Source organism: Bison bison, unplaced genomic scaffold (genome assembly GCF_000754665.1).
Source record: "Bison bison bison isolate TAMUID 2011002044 unplaced genomic scaffold, Bison_UMD1.0 scf7180017864066, whole genome shotgun sequence".
In the NCBI taxonomy this organism is placed as follows: domain Eukaryota; kingdom Metazoa; phylum Chordata; class Mammalia; order Artiodactyla; family Bovidae; genus Bison; species Bison bison.
This window is the reverse complement of record NW_011494638.1, coordinates 5,670,434-5,686,475: the sequence shown is the minus strand read 5'-3', so window position 1 is coordinate 5,686,475 and position 16,042 is coordinate 5,670,434. Positions and strand designations below refer to the sequence as shown.

Genomic DNA, 16,042 nt, shown 5'->3' with positions numbered 1-16,042 from the left:
AAGGGGCGGGGCCGGGGCGGGGCCCGCGCACTCGCCTGACCTGTCAGGCTGCATTTTCTCAGGAGAGCGCAGACCCAGCAGAAGTTGGTCACCAACCTTCCCCCACGGTTCTGCGTCCTCCCAGGGTCAGTCCTAGGACAGGACTGAGTGCCTACCATGAGTGCCTCCCAGCAGTCAACACGATCTACCAATCCACCAATCCCTTATCCTGTGGAGTTTGCAATCTGGTGGGGATACTGAGAAATGACAGGTGTCGGTGCTTTGGTAGAAAAGATGATACATACAGGAGCTCACAATGTGGCCTTAGGAATAGCCTGTGTAGGAAAAGTCTTCCCAGAGGATGTGATGACTAACGTAAGACCTGAAATACACACAGAAGCAAGCCAGGCATAGAGTGTTCATTACACCTGCTCATGTTTGTTTAATAGTTACTGCGACCCTGACTGGGAAGTACTTTGCATGTATTAACTCATTTAATCCTCACAACCACCCTTTGAATAGGCACTATTCCCATTTTGCAGATGAGGACACTGACTCGCCGAGAGACTGAGTAACAGAGCAGATGCCCCACTGCCCGGAAAGTGGCAAAGCTGTGATGGACTCCACAGTCTAAGCCTAGTGCCTTGCTTGTCCTCTCTGCTGCCCCCTAGCACAGAGAGGAGGGAATTACAGGCCAAAACAAACGTGGAAAGATGGCAAAAGGCAAGAGAAGGTTTGGTAGAATTTTTAGAAACTGAAAATACCACAGTGCAAGGGGCAAATGGTAGAAAAGCGCAGAAGGGCACTGGGCCATATCATGAAGAACCTGGTGTGCTTAGTTGAAGAGTTTGGCATTTATCCTGAGGACAAATGTATCTCAATAGAGGAAGACTTTCCCTCTCTGTTGTTGCTGCTGCTGCTGCTGCTTTAAAGCCCAAACCCTCCCTTCCTACCAAGCTCTCCAGGACGCTCCTGCCCTGAACACTTACCCTCGTGAATCTCAATGCTTTTTGAGACCGTGTCTTCTTTAGAGTCATCAATATGTGTGTCTGTCCCCTTCCCAGTGGTGAGCTTCCAGAGGGGGAGGGTCCAGACTCACCCTAGTCTGAATTCCCAGTGTGGCACCAACACAGAAGACACTCAAGGAATATAAGAAATGTTGCTGAACAAAATTCCAGATGCTCCTGTAAGATTTGCTCCTTCTGCAGATGAGGAAACTGAGACCAGAGAATCTAACTGATGTCACGCAGGCTTTCCCAATGTCACACACCCTGTGCTTTACCATCTCAATCATCATCATCATCACCCCAGCTCTGTCTGCATTTTCCCTGCTGCATATGCCTTTTCTCATCAAAACCTCACCATAACCAAAAGCATGGATACTATTATCACCTCCATTTTACCAAGGAGGGAACTGAGACCTAGGGGTATTAGGTTAAATGGTGAATAGCTGGGATTAGACCTGTAGTCTTCTAACTCCAGGGCCCCCCCCCCTTTTTTTTTACTACACCCTTCCTGCATCCTTCTATCCACTCACCCTTCTAAAAAAGAGTCTAAAAGATGGGTCTGCCTTCCAATAAAAAGTGGTCAACATTGTGTTAGCTTCAGAGGTATAGCACTTTGATTAAAAAATAAATAAAAAATAAGCCAAAAGAAGTGGTCAAAATATGGCTGTTGAAAGTCAATATGGATTAGAGATAGCTGCATGATTACCTCAGGAGAAAAAGACTAGTGAATGTTGTTGTTATGTTGCCTTGAGGAGAAAGGAAATGGGCTGCTGTTCAGACAGGCCCAAGATAACCTGGCATCAGTGTATATTTATATTATGGCAGCCACCCAAGTGATTGCTCAAGATGGAGTCAGCATTTGAGAGGAAGGGTGGGCTATGGAATCATTTCTCCTCCATCTATCCAAGTCTTTCATATTGTTAATACTTTTTGTACTGCATTATAGTTCATTACAAAAGCAGCAGACTTCGTATTCACTCGTGACCTCTTGGTGGAAACTTGATCTTGCTTACATCCAAGCCTGTCTGGTGCCTAGAACAGTAATTGGCACGTAGTAAATGCACAATAAATAATGAATGGGTGAAGAAATGATATTACAGAGTAATTGGCACATAGTAAATGTGCAATAAACACTGAATGAGTGAAGAAATATTACAGAGTAATTGGTATGTTGCAAGTGCACAGCAAATGTTGGATGAATGAAGAAATGATATTACAGGGGGTTCCCCAGTAGTCTAGTGGTTAGGACTTGGTATTTTCATAGCTGAGATCTTGGTTCAACCCCTGACCTGGGAAATAATATCTCACAAGTCACACAGTACAGCCACATAAAGAAATAGGGGGAAAAAAAAAAAAAGGATATTACATACCAATCCTTCAGCTCATTCATAGTCAAGCAAAACTAAGACTAAGCTCCTTTCTAATCCAGCTTCTAATGGAGGTGAGAGTCTCCAAGCAGTTTGTCAGCTCAAGCAGCCAGAGCCCCAGGATTGTCCCCAGGACTGTCCCAGCCAGGTAAGTTCCCCACACCAGCTGGCACTAAGGGCTACAGGAGCTGTGGGTGGGCAGATGCCAGGCTCTGGCCTATGCTACAGCCAATCCATGCCAGGCCAACACCTAAGGAACTGCAAGAGAGGGGACTGGAGAGCCCAAAGTGGGAAAGGAGGAGGAGGAGGAAAATATTAATAGGAAGACAGGTAGGGACTGAGCAACCAATGAAAAACTGGAGCTGGCAGAGAAGGGAAAAAGTCCACAATGAAATCATAGTCCAGGAAATAGGACTTCTGCCCAGCCAGAAGACGTTGGGAGTGAGAGGTGAGGACAGGGACAGAGGCTCTGGTGCAGACAGTCACCTTGCTCCCTTTCAGCACTGGTCCGGCCTCCTCCGGGCCCTCCCCGAGCACTGGTGACGGAGGAGGGCCACTGCCCTGGAAGCAAGACACTGTAACACAACTCTCTTAGCTGCCACACCTTCCCATCCACAGTAATAGCCACATGGCTAAAACCTGTCCTAAATTTCTCTGCTGATGCACAGGGCTGTAGAAAATTTTAGATGTCTGCATAAACACACCTTTCATTTTCTTGAAATCAGTCACTGGATTGCACCTCCTCCCATCCCAGCTCCTGGACTACTCTCGCATTTCCTTCAGCTTCTGCTTTCTGAGTATGTCAAGGTTGCATATTGTCACCCTGCTTATTTAACTTATATGCAGACTACATCATGAGAAATGCCAGGCTGGATGAATCACAAACTGGAATCAAGATTGCCAGGAGAAGTACCAACAACCTCAGAAATGCAGATGGTACCAACCAAATGGCAGAAAGCAAAGAGGAACTAAAGAGCCTCTTGATGAGAGTGAAAGAGTTCAAAAAACTAAGATCATAGTATCTGGTCCCATCATTTCATGGCAAATAGATGGGGAAAAAATGGAAAGAGTGGCAGATTTTCTTTTCTTGGGCTCCAAAATCACTGTGGACGGTGACTGCAGTCATGAAATTAAAGGAAGGAAAGTAGTGGCAAACCCAGACAAAGTAGTAAAAAGCAGAGATGTCACTTTGTCAAGAAAGGTCCATATAGTCAAAGCTATGGTTTTTCCAGGGCTTCCCTGGTGGCTCAGGCAGTAAAGAATCCGCCTGCAATGTGGGAGACCTGCGTTGGAGACCTGGGTTTGATCCCTGGGTTGGAACGATTCCCTGGAGAAAGGCATGGCAAACCACTCCAGTAGTCTTGCCTGGAAAATCCCCATGGACAGAGGAGCCTGGAGGGCTACTGTTCATGGGGTCACAAAGTCAGACACGACTGAGCGAATAAGCACATGGTTTTTCCAGTAGTCATGTATGGATGTGAGAGTTGTACTATAAAGAAGGCTGAGTGCCAAAAAATTGATGCTTTTGAATTGTGGTGCTGAATAAGACTATTGACAGTTCCTTGGACTGCAAGGAGGTCAAACCAGTCAGTCCTAAAGTAAATCAACACTGGATTTGATTCCAATGAATGAATATTCATTGGAAGGCCTGAGGCTCCAATACTTTGGCCACCTGATGCAAAGAGCTGACACATTGAAAAAAGGCCCTGATGCTGGGAAAGACTGAAGGCAGGAAGAGAAGGAGGCGACAGAGAATGAGATGGTTGGATGGCATCACTGACTCATTGGACATCAATTTGAGCAAGCTCTGGGAGATAGTGATGGACAGGGAAGCCTGGTGTGTCCATGGGGTCACAAAGAGTCGGACATGACTTAGCGACTGAACAACTGCTTTCTGAATTATCTGTGGTGCTCTCTTCTGAGCTCTCTCCAAACTCTCTATCGGCATTTTTAGCTGAGGAGCTCTGATGGGACCCACTTATCCAGTCCTGAGTGGCAAAGACAACCCATATTTCTTGGCAGAACCCATCAGGAACAGGACACACAGGAGGTGAGCCCAGGTGATGCCCGGCTTCCTGGTATTTTTGCTCTCTTCACTCTTCTGTCTTTGAGGGTTCCCTTTTTTTACCCTCTTCTATTCAGGTATCACAACACCTCAAAGTCCTGGCATATTCCTATTCTGAATGCCAAACAGAGACCAACTTTTCACAACACAAAAAGGACACATTTCCAACCCAAGGATAAGGGTATTGAATTACAAAGCTCCTTTGGATAAAGTAGAACAAGAAATACCCCACATTCACTGAATGTCTGAGAAGCAGAGAACAGGGTCTAGAGATAAGGAAAGCAGACTGAGAGGAACCCAATACCTCAGCCACGTCACCCAGATACACAGAATTTATAAACCTGTCTAGACACAGGGGATGGAACCTGCTGCACATCCACTCTGGGGAATAAAACTCATAGAAAACAATCCTGTGCTCACCTGTTAATTCACGGACAAATGCCCAATTCATTGGCTAGTAAGAAGCCAATCCACTGAACAAATATGTACCAAGCACCTACTATGTACCAGGCACTGGGGACACAGAGAGAAGTAAGAGAGCCACTGCTTTCTGGGAACTCACAATCAATCTGTGAAGAGAGATGTGAATTTAGCCAACACTTATGCAGCATTGACTGTGTTCAGAAGCTTAAAATGCATTGTCTCATTGAACCTTCCCAGCACCTCAGTGAGGAAGGTGTTATTATGTCCCCTATTTTGCAGATGAGGAAATCACATCACAGGGAGGGGAAGTGACTAGCACTGGTAACAATGCTAGTAAGTGGTGGAGCTGAGCTTCAGTCCCAGGCAAGACAGCTTCAGACTCTATGTCCTTGAGGTGTGATCCTGCTCAGTCATTAAGTCATGTCTGACTGTATGTGACCCATGGACTGTGGCCCACCAGGCTCCCCCATCCATGAAATTTCCCAGGCAAGGATACTGGAGTAGGTTTTCATTTCCTCCTCCAGGGGATCTTCCCAATCCAGGGACCGAACCCACATCTCCTGCATCTCTTGCATTGGTATTGGATTCTTTACCACTAAGCCACAAGGGAAGCCCATGTCCTTGACAGCTCACCTCTTAAACTGGGAGAGAAGCCAGACTTGAGGCATGCCCAAAGCACTGTAGTGGGCAAAGGACAAAGGAATTCAAGGCACTGAGCTGGAGAGAGCAGGAAGGCTCCTCTGAGAAGGCAGCATGGGAGCTGGCCCCACAGAATGAGGAAGAAAATGTTAGGACATTCTGGACTGGGGGCCAGAGGACACAGTGAGATCAGAGGGTCTGGGAAATGTGTGCTTGCCTCTCTAGCTTGACCCTCAGAACAGGAAGGAATGGCCCAAGCAAAGTAGACTAGGATTAGACTGTAAAAACCTTGAATAAAATTGAGACTCGATCTGCAGGTGACGAGGGGGCAAGTGAAGGTGTACAAGCAGGGCAGTGACACAAGGGGCAGCAGAGAGAATATTATGCCTGGACAGCAGAGACCACAGGACAAGTGCTTTTGGGTCTATGGGAATAATATTATTTTTCAATTTTCTTTTTGTAAATTTTTGCCTGCACCATATGGCTTTTGGGATCTTAGTTCCCTGATCAGGAATCAAACCCAAGCCCATGGCAGTGAAACCCTAATTCCTACCACTGGACCGCCAGGGAACTCCCTGGGAATAGTAAGTATTACGCTTGATCTTAGCCAAAAGGCCAACAAGTGATAGGAAATAGTATTGATAAGAGAAAAGGGGACTCTGAAATGGAGGACCCAGCAGTGATGGAAAGGAAAGGAAAGGATGGATTCAAAAAGCAGAAAATCAAACAAAACTTACCGACCAATCAAAAGTTGGAAGACTTATGTGAATCCTACATTATCCCAGTGAGTAGTCAATCAGGAGTGCCATAGATACCCAGGGGAGGGGAATCAGTAAATAAAATGGATGTGTAAAGGATAAGTGATTCCTTTTTTAGCCCTGGGACTTTGCCAAGCGTTAAACTCCCAGGGACACACCTGCACACCTAGAGGAAGACACCCTCCTGGCTTGTCCAAGGAGCCCCGTGGGCTTGTGGTAGGAAACTTGCAGGTGCAAAGGCGGAAATCTTATGTATTTATTTTTTCAGGAAGACAGCCTGGTGACTGTCTTTAAGAGGAAACAGGCTCCACCCAATGTCAAAAAAAAAAAAAAAATCACAGAAGGGAAGGCGTAAGTGCAGTGAGAGATGTTAAAGGAATTAGAGGCCTTTCCCAGCACATGGCACAAAGAATGTCTCCTTCTGCCACTCTCATGCTTCCCTGAGCAACTTAGGAGTTTTGCTGCAATAGACACTGACTTTGTGGTGACTGCTCAGTAGATCCTATTTGGATCAGTTAATATATGAGTTATACCTGTATTTGACTCTATACTAAAATTAAAATAGCTAATCTACAAAAAGGATTTTTAAAAAAAATTTAAAAAGCCCTGGAACTTCCCTGGTGGCCCAGTGGTTAAGAATCCACCTTGCAATGCAGGGGACACAGGTTCAATCCCTGGTCGGGGAACTAAGATCCCACATGCCGTGGAGCGACTACTGAGGCCAAGCGCCAAAACTAGAGAGCCCTTATGCTGCAGTGAAAGATCCTGAACGACTCAATTAAGACCTGGTACAGCCAAATAAATAAATGTTTTAAAAAATAAATAAACAAAATTTAAAAGTCTTGAAATGTTTATATGTATACTCATGTGGAACAGCTGATAACATCTGTTTACGCTATGACCACCATCTTAGGTCAGCTTCTCCCAGAAGCAGACTCTGAACCAAGGATCCCTGTGGAGGAGATTATTGAGGAGGTGCCTTCAGGAGCAACCAGGAAGGGAGTAGGGTCTCAGAAAGGGGAAGGAGTCAGCAAGGGCACCGTCTTAGGTAAAGTCCAGATCTTGATCCCATGGACAGCTCTGGAATGTAAACTGAACCTCAGTTAGTCCTGCCGCCAGACCAAAGAGCTGGACTTTCTTACTCCTATGCTAGCCGGTAATTTTCTGGTACATGGGGTGGAGGACAGAGGGAGAATATAACTCACAGATACTTGTGGCACTCCCTAGGGGCAAGAAACATCTATGTCCCTAATAGGCACAGAATATTGGCACCAAAGCTACACAAAAGCTGGGAAACTGACACACGAGCTGGCAAAGGATGACTGAGACGATCGGGTGAGCAGCAGCTGTGTCCATTCTAGCTATATAAAATATGGAGAGATATATATACACACACACACACACAGATATACCGAGGGGTATACAATACGTCACTACTCAGAGTAAAGATCTCTGGAACAACAATAATCTTAAACCAGAGTCTGGTAGAAAACAGGGTGAATAATACAGACAGTCTGAAAGAATCAGGTGAAGAAACATTCAATCTACTGATGGAAGAGGCAGGACCTCAAAATTCAAGAGGCTGGAACAAGGAGCAGAATCTGACAAGACGCAGCAAGAATACATCTACGGTCCTCACCTTGTGTCCAGAATCAACAGCTGCGCCAACACAGGGCACGAGACAGGCTCAGCAGCGTCATGTACTAAGGTCATCTGCAGAACTCAGTGGCTCCACAGAGGCCCACCCCTTGGAGACCCAGTACTTGTCATCTAATTTCAAGATCCCTTTAGAGGAAGGCAGGGTCTGGAATCAGAAAAGCGAAAGTTCTTACTATGCTGGCTCCCGGGAAGTGGCCTTTGGTTCTGGTGCCTCAGTTTAAAGGAACAAGGAGCACCCAAATGATTTCAGAAGAACATGACACAGATGATATAAGAACTTGACACTATATAATGAGAGATGTAGGTGGCAGACGGGAAAATTGACCCTCTAGGAGAGGGTGGGGTTTGATGACTTCAGTTCTTGAAACACTGCCAAGTGGCAGAGTGGTTAAACTTGTTCTGTGTAACCCAAAATGTAGAATGGGGCCCAGTAGGTAAAAGCTACAAGGAGATGCAGTTCAATACAATCTAAGGAATAAGCCAGAGCTACCCAAGAAGAGGGGATAAAGGAAAGAAATGGCTCAGAATGGAAATGACAGACAGGACCAATTTGTGAGGCAGGCAGGGCATTCCCCATCACTACAGTGTGGTCTCCAAACCTGGCTGCCGACTAGAGCCACCTGGGGTCTTGATAACAATATATTTCTGGGTCCTGATCCAAGGACACTCTTGATTTCATGGATCTGAGATGACACCCAGAAATTCACATCCTAATAAGCTTCTCAAACTTTTTCTTATGCCATCACCCAGCATTTCTACAAGGACCAGGGGGAAGACATCTCATCAAGGATGACTGGAGAGAATTCAGGCAGCAGGTGGGGAAGAGGGCATAGAGTAGATGCCCTTATTCCCTTCAAATTCCAGAAATTTGTGACCCTGGGGTTATGGAATTCTGAACTTCACATCAGGGGAGTCAGGGAAACATTGTTTAATAGACAGAACTCTGGACCCAAACTAACCTGAGTGTCTGTTAAGGCTCTGCCACACATTAGCTGACGTGTCCCGGGCATGTCATCTCCACTCTCCAAGTCTTAATCTTCTCTCCTGTAAAATAGGAGATAACAGTACCACCTCTTAGAGTCATTGGGAGGTTTGAATGAGAGTGTAAAATATAAATGATATGACTATAGTGTATCATGAAGTCCCTTAAACTAAAGAAAACCACGAATTGCCTGGTCATTTTGATGGCAATGCTGAGTGTAAAAGATGAAACACTCCTTTAGATTTGGAACAACTTCTTCAAAGCTAGTATGTTGAGTGTTCCATACTGGTGCTAATATAAGACCTTTGGAAAAGCCATTCCTTCCCTATATTTGATTTGCTATATTATGAAAGATTAATATAGGGAACTCCCTGGAGGTCCAGTGGCTAGGACTCCCCACTCCTAATGCAGGGGGCCCAGGTTCAACCCCTGATCAAGGACCTAGATCCCACACACTGCAGCTAAGAGTTTGAATGCCCCAACTAAAACTTGGCACAGCCAAAATAAGCAAATAAAATAAATAAATATTTAAAACGAACAGTCAGGGTTAATGCTTCCTTCAACATTGCCGGGAATACCCTTCTCTGAAAAAAAAAAAAACAACAAAAACCAGAGAGATTAATATAGAGAACTTATCTAGTCTTAGCATGTAATAAAAGAGGATCATGTAACTTCAAAACAGAACAGCATTCATTATTTTTAATCCTAAGAAGACCAACAATACTCCTTAATTTTGTTTCCTGCCTTTATACCTCTGATGAACCCATGCAAGTAGGCCTCCGCTCACTGGAGCTGCTGAGGTGAGTACACAGTGTACTTTAAAACATGACACAGGGACACGAACAGTTATTTCTTTAAGCTCAGTTGACGCTGCCCCAGGTAGCCATCTGGTCCCATCCTGCTGTAACGGTCTTTCTGACACACTGCTAGTCACTCCAGGCAGGGCTTCTGGGTGTGACTGTGAAGGCTGTTTACAGAAAGGGGTTCAGGCTGCAAGAGGAGCTGTTCCCCTTGACAAGCCGTGTCCTCAACACAGGGCTGTCGGATAGAGGAAGAGTTGCCACTTCTTTCTTTTTTTTAAAATCTCCAATAAAACTTTTTAAGGTTTTTAAACTTTTTTGTATTTAGTCTTGGGGGATAACTGATTAACAACGTGGTGATAGTTTCAGATGAACAGCGAAGGGACTCAGCCATATGTGTACATGTGTCCATTCCCCCCACACTCCCCTCCCATCCAGGCTGCCACATAACATTGAGCAGAGGTCCATGTGCCATACAGTAGGGCCCTGTTGGTTATGCATTTTAAAATGGCAGTGTGTACACATCTATTTCAAACTCCCTAACTAAAAGAGATGCCATTTCTGACCCACACACAGCCACGCGGGCCAGTGTGGTCTTGCCTGAAAAGCTGGGGCGGGGGGGGGGAGGGGAGGGGTTGAGGACATGAGGGCTCTGCTCTCTCTGTGTGAGATCCCTCCCCCCTGCAAAAAACATTATTCCTGCCATAGCCTTTCCCAGTTCAGTTAATGAAGACTATATTTCTAGCTACTCAGGCCAAAATCCCTGGAGTCATCCATGATTTCTCCTTTTAATCTCATAGCTCACATTTTATCTATCTGGCTTTACCTCCAAAGCATCTCCAAAACCTAAAGCCTTTTCATCCGCAACATTTAAGCCACCATCACCTCTACCCTGGATCCTTGAAATAGCCTCTGAACTGGTCTTTCTACCTCTGTCCCACTACAGTGATTCCATCCGTAACACAGAGGCTACCGTGATCCTTTTAAATCTACACTCCTCTCTGTACAGACCCTTCCAATGGCTTCATGGCTCTTTGCGATAAAAGCCCAAGTCTTGAGCATTTGGTTTCTGTCTAGCTCCCCTAAGATTCAGGGTCTACAAGGGCCAGGATTTCCATCTGCTTTCTTCACTCCTCTAATCCCAGCATCTACAACAATGCCTGGCACAGAATAGACACAAAGTAGGATTATTCTACAGGTTGAAAGGTTTTTTCCAGGGTCCCAGGGAAGGCAGCGTGTCCAGATCAGTCCATCCCACATCCCAGCACCTCGGACAGGGATACTGTTGAGACCCATTGCTCACCAGATCTGGGAAAACATCTACTTCTGGTCCAAACTTCCATGTGATATGGCTATTTCTGCCTGCCTTCTGCAGGTCACCTCCTCCCCTCCCCTTCAAAAGCAAACATCACCAGTCTCCCAATAAGTCGGGGCTTTAATGAACAAAAGAACTCCTGATCTGGAACTACACAAAAGGCCCTGGAAATAGAAAGGCTTGGGGAAAGACTGGTAGAAATGGAAAAATATTTGCAGCAGTAAAAACAAGGGACAAATTAATCACTCTGTTAGTTTTAATGCAACACAACTTAACAATTGCTTGCACTCACTCAGCCCTGTGTCTCCATCACCCTCCTCTTCTATGAGTGAACCCTGATGGCAGAGACTATTCACTCATCAGAGTGGGCATCTGTGGTCCAGAGATGAACACAGTAACAATCCCCCCAACCATGCAACTGGCAGCAGAGCAGACAGGAACAGAGCGGGGGCTGGGAGGCTGCAGCTTCTCTTTCCTGGACAGGCTGGCTCTTGGCCTTCCACACACAATGTCAGGGTGGCCCCTGCCCCATCCGCTCTCATAGCTGTGGCAAAATCGCCATGACCCCTCCTGAGAGCCACTTAGCTACCTTGTGCCTGTCAGAAGCATGAGCCTGGGGAGGAATGGGTGGGGTGCTAGGGTTTTCCAAGTCTATCCGGGGTGGATAAGATGAGGTCAGACAGGGTCTGCTCAGAGGGGCATCACTAAGGGTCTGCTTAGTAAGAGGGGAACTTACTCCCCCTGTGGGTGCTGATGAGGAGATGGGGTTTAGCTGAGAGAGAGGGAGAGGCTGGGCATGTAAGCACCTTGTGGTCACAGCCCCAGGTAGGCTGAGGCCAGGGACAGGGAATCCCAGGAGAGGCCTGGAGCTGCAGGCAAGAAACAGGGCTCAGTACAGAAGACCAACATGTCCCAAGGCGCCTGGGATTTTCTTTGGCTTTAGCACTGTAAGTTCCGTGTCTCAGGAAACCCCCTTATTTCCAGGCACACCGGAACAAGAAGCAGGGAGCAAGGCCACACCCCAGTGTGCAGAAGGGACATGGCAGAGACAGAACAGTGACGCCAGGAGAGTGACCCAGACAGGAAAGCCCGGTTGTAAACCGCAGGATGGATGAGAGAAATTGAGCTCAGAAAGAGGTGAGGGTAAGTTCCCTCAAGGAGGTTAAGGTGTATTCTGTTTTAAAAAAAAATTTCTGCAGTTCAGTGAAAATGGGAAAATCTAGGTTCAATGAAAGTAGGCAGATTGAAGGTAGGACTTCTTGCCCTCAAGTAAACGGAGCATTTTCCAAAATAACAAACTGCGCAGCGCTTCTCCAGCTTACCTGACCACAGGACCCTCCCTGCGCACTGGAATCACTAACACAAGGAACTCATAGGAAGCCAGCAAACCACAACCCCTAGCTGGGGAGACCCTGCTCGGGGGCAACTTTTTAAGAAAGGTGCCTTATCTGGAAAGAGAAGTTCACACAGAGCCTGATTGTGCAGGTTAATAATTGCCAGGCTCTGAGAGGCAGGTCAAAGGGCAAAGTCACCGGGAAAGGACAGGACAGCGGAAGTTGAGCACTGTGGTATCCTATATGGTGCTGGGTTGGAATCATCCATTTATCAGAGACTAATGTGCTGAGGCTAATGGTCCTAACCAGTGCCCTAGCTGGAAGTCAGCTTATCCGATAACCCTTTCCTCAGAGAAGGGAGGGGCCCATCTAAGCCTGGGAGTGAGGTGAAGAAAAGCCAGGACTAAATCCCAAGCAGGTGCCTGACAGGCAGAGTGCCCCCTGACAGTGCTCTACGGCTTCCACACTCACCTTGACCATGGCTGGAGAAAAGCGGCTGGATGTGATCTGATAGGGAGTAAGGAAGTACAGCAGGTTCTGGAACAACATTGAGCCTTGATGTGCCTGGCACCAGGAGCACGCTCACTGTGGGGAGCCTTGTGGAGGACTGTGGGAGCCCCTGGGAGAAGCTGGGTGACCATCTTCTTCAGGGGCAATTTGCCCTCACATGGACAAGTCACTGTCAGTATAGCCCTTGAGCAAACATCATGGGCTAGTGTTTAAGTTCTTATTTGTTATTAGGTATAAACCCCCCTGAGGAGAAGTCAGTCAATTCAGTTGCTCGGTCATGTCCAACTCTTTTGCGACCCCATGGACTGCAGCACACCAGGCTTCCCTGTCCATCACCAACTCCCGGAGCTTTCTCAAACTTATGTCCATTGAGTCGGTGATACCATCCAACGATCTCATCCTCTGTTGTCCCCTTCTCCTCCTGCCTTCAATCTTTTCCAGCATCAGGGTCTTTTCAAATGAGTCAGTTCTTTGCATCAGGTGGCCAAAGTATTGGAGTTTCAGCTTCAGCATCAGTCCTTCCAATGAATATTCAGGACTGATTTCCTTTAGGATTAACTGGTTTGATCTCCGAGGAGAGGTAGAGAGGCCAATGGACAGGTGGACAGGAGACCTGGGTTCCAGTGGTGGCCCTGACTCAATCTGCATTCACCTGAAGTCATGGCACCTCCCTGGAGCTACACGTCTATGTAGTAACTGAGGGTTTCTTGTAAGCTTTGACATTCCAAAAGCATCAATAAAATGATTGCCAAACATGTCTTTGTTGTTATTCCTTTGGCTTAGAAACTGCCATTTGTCCTAAGTTGTAAGCAGTTAACCTTATAATAGGTCAGGCCTCTGTGGGGCAGAGGCACAGCCTAGATTCCTGAGAAAAGGAGCTACGTGTCCATCTCTGAATGTTCAGAGCACAGTGCAGGAGGAGGGGCTTCCCTGTTGTCCAGTGGTTAAGAGTTCACCTTGCAATGCAGGGGATGTGAGTTTGATCCCTGGTCGGGGAACTAAGATCCTACATTTGGTGGGACAACTAAGCCCGTGCACCACAATTATGAGCCCACACACCACATCTAGAGAGCCCATTCACCACAACAAAAGATTCAGGATGACTCAACGAAGATTCCAAGTATCACAACTAAGACCCGATGCAGCCAAATAAATAAAAAATAATATTAAAGCAGTGCAGGAGGAACCATCTGCAGAGTAATCCTACACCCTCCACATTCTATACTGCAGCTGCCTTGGGCTATTTTTCCTTTCTGGAACATTCTAGGTAATTTTATACCTCTGTGCCTCCACATGTCCTGGTTCCCTGGGACACACACTCTGAGGTAGGCTTGTGTGCAGAAGGTCTTTAGGGGTACATGTGTCAACTACAAATTGGCACTTTCCGAGAGCACTTGCCAGTGACTGAACAGCAACAACAGGGGTATCTGCCATCCACCTCTGCGGAGATTGAACCCCACGCTGCTGCAGCTACCAACCTTCAACAGCCCCTGAGAGAAGTTCAGAGCAGAGACCAAGGCACTCTGTGCTCCAGGGAAATTGGTGGGACAGGTCTTTAGACAGATATTCTCAGGAACTGATTTCATGATCCCAGTCCTTGCATCTCTTCATATCTAGAAAAGCACCCAATTCCTTCACGGTGACATCAGCTCCTCATAACTAGCAGAAAACCTCCTGTAAAGTAAGCACTTGACTGCACTGAACTCCCTCTTCACCAAAATCTCATATGCTGATCTTCCCCCACTGCCTCTTTGGAGCAGTTTCTCAGAGCTATCTGATACGCTATCTCCTGGGCTGAAGTCCTCATTTTTCCCAAATAAAAGTTAACCTGCACATTGTGCATCGTTTTAGTCGACACACACAGTCCTGGGGTGATGGGAGCAGGACTGGTAAGGGTCTGATCTGCAAGGCCTTGGCTGAGCCCTGGGGCTGGATCCTCTGCAGCTGGGATGGCCTTTCAGAGTTGTGCTCAACTGAGGCAAGGGGACCGAATCTTTGCACTCACCTATTGACCAATCCCTGGATTCAGGCTTCCCCTGAGGAGGGGGCCTCACATTGGGCAAAGCGGCTCCTTCTAGCCAAGGGCAGTTCTGTTCAGCCATCAGCATCCATTGCTCCCTGCAGCCGGGGAAGTGGGAGAACAGGGGTCAGCAGCCTGCAGCCTCCAGCACACTGCCTTTGCTCATGCTTCCCCCCACCCTTTCCCAGTCTCCCCAGCTTCTCCTCTTCATCACTGTCTTTGCAGTGCTTCTCCATTCATCATTCTTTACAACCCTATTGCTCAAGGATGTGGAAAATTCTGAAAGAGATGGGAATACCAGACCACCTGATCTGCCTCTTGAGAAATCTGTATGCAGGTCAGAAAGCAACAGTTAGAACTGGACATGGAACAACAGACTGGTTCTAAATAGGAAAAGGAGTATGTCAAGGCTGTGCATTGTCACCCTACTTATTTAACTTACATGCAGAGTACATCATGAGAAACGCTGGACTGGAAGAAACACAAGCTGGAATCAAGATTGCCGGGAGAAATATCAATAACCTCAGATATGCAGATGACACCACCCTTATGGCAGAAAGTGAAGAGGAACTAAAAAGTCTCTTGATGAAAGTAAAAGTGGAGAGTGAAAAAGTTGGCTTAAAGCTCAACATTCAGAAAACGAGGATCATGGCATCCGGTCCCATCACTTCATGAGAAATAGATAGGGAAACAATGGAAACAGTGTCAGACTTTATTTTTCTGGGCTTCAAAATCACTGCAGATGGTGACAACAGCCATGAAATTAAAAGACGCTTACTCCTTGGAAGGAAAGTTATGACCAACCTAGATAGCATATTCAAAAGCAGAGACATTACTTTGCCAACAAAGGTCCGTCTAGTCAAGGCTATGGTTTTTCCAGTGGTCATGTATGGATGTGAGAGTTGGACTGTGAAGAAGGCTGAGCGCCGAAGAATTGATGCTTTTGAACTGTGGTGTTGGAGAAGACTCTTGCGAGTCCCTTGGACTGCAAGGAGATCCAACCAGTCCATTCTGAAGGAGATTAGCCCTGGGATTTCTTTGGAAGGAATGATGCTAAAGCTGAAACTCAGTACTTTGGCCACTTCATGCGAAGAGTTGACTCATTGGAAAAGACCCTGATGCTGGGAGGGATTGGGGGCAGGAGGAGAAGGGGATGACAGAGGATGAGATGGCTAGATGCTGTC

At 46.7% G+C, this 16,042-nt stretch overlaps 1 protein-coding gene across 1 annotated transcript in view; it reads right to left on the bottom strand.

Annotated features, from left to right (window-relative positions):
- MYZAP (myocardial zonula adherens protein) overlaps positions 1-12,432 on the bottom strand; it is a 124,914-nt gene extending 112,482 nt beyond the window's left edge. Inside the window, exons 1-2 of the mRNA XM_010836808.1 lie at positions 12,317-12,432; positions 8,857-8,941 (exon numbers count right to left, since the gene is read on the bottom strand). Of these exons, the coding sequence (XP_010835110.1) occupies positions 8,857-8,907 (51 nt within the window). The 5' untranslated portion in view covers positions 8,908-8,941; positions 12,317-12,432. The remainder of the gene's footprint in view (positions 1-8,856; positions 8,942-12,316) is intronic.
- Positions 12,433-16,042: the final 3,610 nt, after the last annotated feature.